Source organism: Staurois parvus, unplaced genomic scaffold (assembly GCF_062004578.1).
Source record: "Staurois parvus isolate SC_StPar_1 unplaced genomic scaffold, SC_StPar_1.0 ptg000287l, whole genome shotgun sequence".
Lineage (NCBI taxonomy): Eukaryota > Metazoa > Chordata > Amphibia > Anura > Ranidae > Staurois > Staurois parvus.
In genome coordinates, this window is record NW_028318083.1 from 4528331 (window position 1) to 4534330 (window position 6000).

At 38.6% G+C, this 6000-nt stretch overlaps 1 protein-coding gene across 2 annotated transcripts in view; it reads left to right on the forward strand.

Moving 5' to 3' along the window:
- The window catches only part of RBM22 (RNA binding motif protein 22), a 36064-nt gene extending 31269 nt beyond the window's left edge, over positions 1-4795 (forward strand). For both annotated transcript variants that reach the window (XM_089682192.1, XM_089682193.1), the window contains exons 10-11: positions 452-574; positions 3921-4795. In XM_089682192.1, the coding sequence (XP_089538318.1) occupies positions 452-574; positions 3921-4048 (251 nt within the window). In that variant the 3' untranslated portion in view covers positions 4049-4795. The remainder of the gene's footprint in view (positions 1-451; positions 575-3920) is intronic.
- Positions 4796-6000: the final 1205 nt, after the last annotated feature.

The following is a 6000-nucleotide window of genomic DNA, read 5'->3' on the forward strand; positions in this document are numbered from 1 at the left end:
ATTTTTTTACTTGCTTTCTGAGAAACGGAGGGGGGGTAGCAACCCTTGCACAGACGTACTGGTCTCCATCTGATTTAATGCTTCTTGAATTGATATACCTGTGGCCAAGTTTTCCCAAAGCAACTTAGCCTATGGGTGATATTGCGGCTCCGGGCGGGAAATCTCAGCCATTATCGAGCAATCCCTTACACAGATCTGCAAAATCACATGACCAGAGCAGTTTGAAATGGTAAGTACACAAATAATTTTTGAACAGGTTTAGGCAGGATAGATAGGAGGGAAATGTTTTAGGAATAGTTACAGTTAGGGTTTTCTTCCACTCTGACCTTGGTCCTCTGTGTTAGTTTGATACACTGCCACTGTTCTCCCTTTTATTTGCCAATAGAGTAAGTTTTTTACAGATCTGCTATGGTTTCATTGTTTATACTGTAAATATTTGTTTTGTCTACAGCATTGCCTCCTCCACCAACAGAAGAGGAAGCTACTGCTAATTACTTTAATCTTCCTCCAAATGGATCTCCTGCTTTGGTTAACATAGCACTGCCTCCTCCTGGCTTAACAGGTCCACCTCCAGGTAATATTGGTTTTTCCTTTTACAGTATGAACCAAAAACCCATGGATCATATTAATAAGTAATTTGGTAAATTAAGACAAGCTTTAGCTTGTATGCAACTATTATAAAGTTTTTGTTACAGGTTTAAAAAAAGTAACATTTCTAACATGCTTACCTTTTCTGTAGAAAATGTTGCCGTAGTCTTAGTCATTGTGGACTGACAGCAGAAAGCTTTTTTTTTTTTTTTTTTTTTTTTTTTGTGGACTTAGAGTTGTCAGCCCTACACAGTATTTTTGCTAAACTACCGAACCACTCCTACTGTCAGATATCCATAGCATAAAGGCTAATCATTCTGTAATCCATGATGAGAACCAGGACAACGATTTAAGATAACAGTGCACAGAGCAGATCTGAATTTCTGACAATCAAAAGGTTTTTTTTTTTTTTTTGTTTTTTTTTGTCACTTATTAAACATTCTTAAAGTGCTTCCAGTGGCATATTTGGATAGTCCAGAAGGAGGGAGCAAACAGGAATAGCTCATTGTTCGGATTACATACAATTTAACATAGCTTTGTGTTGATATTTGAGTGTTGTCTGCTTTATCTCAGTCAAAAATACCAAAATGCATTTAAACTGACTCAGGAGATACAACATAAGTGCTGAGTCTTCCTATCTAAAGTCTAAGCCTACAAAAGTGCAGGTCTTTTGAATTATGCAGTACCTTGGTGCTGCTTGCTATCTCACACACCACACATTAGAACATGAGTGGGATGTCACACAGACTCACGAGCAGAGGCTGCCAATAAGCTTTCTGAAAAACTTGCCAAATCTGGTAATTCTGACGAGGTTTAGCTTGACTTTTTTGCCAAGAGTGTTGATCCTAGTAACTTTTCAAATTCGAATCCAGTCCCTCTTTAAAGTGGTTGTAAATGCAATTATAAAAAAATTAACTTTTTGCCATAAATTAATACATTTTAATGTATAGATACAGCTGCGAGTGTACCTCAGCAAAATGTTCCCTTGGCTTGTCTCAGCCCTCCAAAAACTGCTGGTCTGTGGGCGTGGCTTAGGACCAGAGAATAGTAGGCAGAGATGTGATGTCACACAATCCCTCAGTTGTACACACTCTCCGGCCTCGGCTCAAGAACAATCACTGGTGCTGAGTTTTCAATCTTGCGAAGGCAGAGACCAGCAGGGAGAATACACCCACTCCCCCCCAATTTTGGTCTCATCTGACCAGAGCACCTTCTTCTACATGTTTGCTGTGTCCCCTACATGGCTTCTCGCAAAATGCAAACGGGACTTACGGCTTTTTTCAACAATGGCTTTCTTCTTGCCACTCCTCCATAACGGCCAGATTTGTAGAGTGCACAACTAATTAATGTCCTGTGGACAGATTCTCCCACCTGAGCGCCCGGTGATTACTGAGTATCTCCGACGAGTCCTTTGTTTACTAACAGTCCTCCTCCCTGTTGGCTTGCCAGCCAGCCAGAGCAGTGTGCTTACAGTGAAGCACACTGACACGGCCCCCGAGTAAAACACTCCAAGCACACAGTTAACCCTTTGATCGCCCTCTTGTTAACCCCTTCCTGCCCAGTGCCATTAGTATAGTGTCAGTGCTTTTTTTTTTTTTTTTAGCACTGATCACTGTATTGGTGTCTCTGGGGATGTCAGTGACACAAAGTTTGTTCCTCCCCAGTGTCAGAATGCCCGCCGCAGTCCCACTATAAGTCTCTGATCGCCGCCATTACTAGTAGAGAAAAAAAAAAAAAGGCCAAAAAGAAAAATGCTATGTGTGGTGGAAAACTAACACTGCACATCACCCTGAACACACCATCCCCACTGTGAAACGTGGTGGTAGCATCATGTTGTATGGATGCTTTTAATCAGACAGGGAAGCTGGTCAGAGTTGATGAAAGATGGATGAAGAAAACATGTCTACAAAAGACTGGAGCGGAGGTTCAACTTCCAGCAGGACAACGACCCTAAACATACAGCCAGAGCTACAATGGAATGGTTTAAATCAAATCATATTCATGTGTTAGAATGGCTCAGTCAAAGCCCAGACCTAAATTCAATCAAGAATCTGTGGCAAGGCTTGAAAATTGCTGTTCATAGATGTTCTCCATCCAATCTGACAGAGCCGGCGCTATTTTGCAAAGAAGAATGGGCAAACATTTCACTCTCTAGATGTGCAAAGCTGTTAGAGACATCCCCAAAAAGACTTGCAGCTGTAATTGCAGTCAAAGTTGGTTCTACAAAGTATTGACTCAGGGGGGCTGAATACAAATGCCTGCCACACTTTTCAGATATTTATTTGTAAACAATTTTGAAAACCATTTCATTTTCCTTCCACTTCTCAGTTATGTGCCACTTTGTGTTGATCTATCACATAAAATCCCAATAAAATACATTCATGTTTTTGGTTGTAACATGACAAAGGAGTATGGAATACTTTTTCAAGGTACTGTATTGGCGATGATCTTCCTGCTGATACATTTTTAGCTGGGAAATTCAGTAAAAATCAACAAGACTGCAATTCCCTAATACTGTAGTTTTCGTTTATATGAATGCAGTAAGTACATTTTTGTAATCCTTTTTATTGCTTGTGTTTGTATTTATTAACATAACGTAAAGTGGTACTAAAGGCAGAATAAAATATTACATATATAACAGTCTGTCACTAACATTCACAACACAGGCTTTGTTTTTCCCACTGTAGCATAGTTATTTTTTTAGTTGTTTTTTTTTACCTTTTCATCCTGCTATTATCTTTTCAGCTTCATTTGACAGACCAGGCTGTGCAGCAAAAGTGGGGGAAAGTTAGAGGGTTGAGAAAAACCATTTAAAAGAGGTGTTGTTTTTTTTGTTTTTTTTTCTCTCTATTAAAGAAATCATACTTATCTAGGTGGATGCAGCATTGTTCCCCCGCTGGCTCTGAGACTGAGAACAGAACAATCAAAGACCGCTTATTGCTCAGTGCTTCATGAGCAGAGAACCACTGTCTGCTCTGACCTTCAGCCTGCTGTCAGCTGAAAACAAGTGACAGGAGTGCAGAACGAACTGCACTCATGTGATCCACAGGAGAAGTACAGCCAAACAAGCTTTGGTTGTACTTCTCGTTTAACACTGACAGGGTTGCTTACAATGGTCAGCTTTTTATTAAAATCTTTATTCCTAAAAGGGGGAAAAACTGTTTCTGTAACTGCTTAAAAGGTGTTAGCACAATTTGCATACACACTGGTAAGAAGCTTTCATTGCAGAAAAACAGCACATTTGCTTGCATTTTTTTTTTAAATGGTTCCATTTTAAATAGATTGCCTTTTGTAAAACTTTACATGATGACGAAGTATTTTTATTTTAACAGGATTTGGCCCACATATGTTCCCTCCTATGGCACCACCTCCATTCCTTCGGGCTCCTGGCCATATACATTATCCATCTCAAGATCCCCAACGGATGGGCGCACACTCGGGCAAGCCCAGCAGTTCCTAGACCTAAGATCTTTCTTTGATCCAACTGTATGATGGCTTGGTAATCAAGCAATGTGCCCATTGCAAGCACAGACCTATTCCTTGTAATATAAAATCCACTGATGGTGCTGGTGTATTGTCTATCAGTGTACTAAGGACTATTCTAATAACTGAAGCAAAATAGTGACTTATTTTGGATGTGACAAGCTTTGAGAAATTTGTCTTCACATTGAGGAGAAGCAGAAATTGGAACATTAGCAGGATGTATTTGGGAAGTATTTTACAAGTGTGGCTGTATTTTCACACCCCCCCCCCCTTTTTTTTTTTTTTTTTTTCTTGTAATAAATTATCAGAACTTTCATGTCATTTATACTGTTAGTCAATAAACATCCATCAACTTACTGTCATTTTGTTAAAAAATACAAAATATTGTTTATCTCAAGCATGTCTCTGTAGCAAGAATGCACTGTTATTTTTACTTTTGAGTGTCACATGTTAAGGGTAGTCTTTGTATTATTTTTTTTTCTTTCTTTCATGCTACTTTTTAATTCACGTACTTAGCTACTTTTTATTTCTAAATGTCTAAAATGTTAGAATACCAGAATGAAGCCTTTCATGACTCAAGGTCACCAAAGCTTAGATGCCCAGAGTAAATATAGCTGTGTCTGTATGCATCAGTGAACTTGACAACAACTCTGACATATTTGCCTACCTAAATTAATTTCCTTTTATTTGATACAAATTTTAAATAAATATCCTGCTCATGGTTTTTTTTTTTTGTAATGTAAGCTGACAAATATGCATATTTTAGTAACAAGTTTCTCGTAATTTTTTTTATTTTTCTTCACACGTTAATCTTCAGTGATTTGTAAACAAACCTCATGATTTGGCTCTCATAGTGATCACATCATCAGAGCAAAGCTGATATTTTTTTTTATTTTTGGACTGTTGGGGCCAATTCACACCTGAGCTCTCCGAGAGCATGTGCATCCTTCTTGAGCTGCCATTAATTTTTTTTTTTTAATTTTTATTACATTTTTCATTACAATTCAAAACATAGAAAAGCTTAGCAGTATAATATATTCCTATAAAAAGTAACAGACACTTCACCTATGTCACCCACTCCCTTCTCCTCACCCCCCCCATACCTCAATTAACCCCAGTCCATATGCATCTTCTCGTTTCTTTCCGTAATTCCAGTCTATATTTTTGTTTCTTTCTAACCATCTTTTCCTACTCTTCCTCCCGTTCATCTTTTTCTTTCCTTTCCCTTCTCTTCCCTTTTTCTCTGCTTTCTCCCTTCTCTTTTCTTTTCCTTTTATTCCAATTAACTCTCCTACTTCAGGCCATTGGGGCTTTTCACTCATTCCAAATATTTCTCATGTTTTAAACTTGTACCATCTACCCCATTCTTCTCTAAACGTTTTCATTTTATCTTCATCTATGTGGTACAGTGCCTCCATCTTATTTATATATTCGACCCTATCTATCCAATCCCTCATTTTTGGGGGTTCCTGTCTCTGCCAAAATTTGGGGATAAGTCCTTTGGCCGCACTAATCAGGTGATATAACACACTTTTCTTATACTGTTTCACTGATGACTCTGGCTTATAAAATAAGCACACCCACGCATCTTTCTGTATATTATTCCCCAGGATCTCCTGTATTAGTAGAGGAAGATGAAAGAAAGAGCGCACAAACCTTGCGCATTACCTCAATAAATAGTAACTAATTTTATTAATAAGGAAATATACTCACAAAATGGTTGTATAACAGGCATAAGTAACCATAATCCAAACAGGGTTACAGGTAACTCAAAAAGGGGGGGTATGAAGGCTAACGCGTTTCGAAGGGTGCTCCCTTCTTCATCAGAGCTGGGTTTGGCAGATAGAAACTTCAGTATGGCAGAGTTCCCATGGCAAGGAGATATTCAGCCACTGAGTGTCAGTATTACAGCAGTTCAGCCTGTTTAGT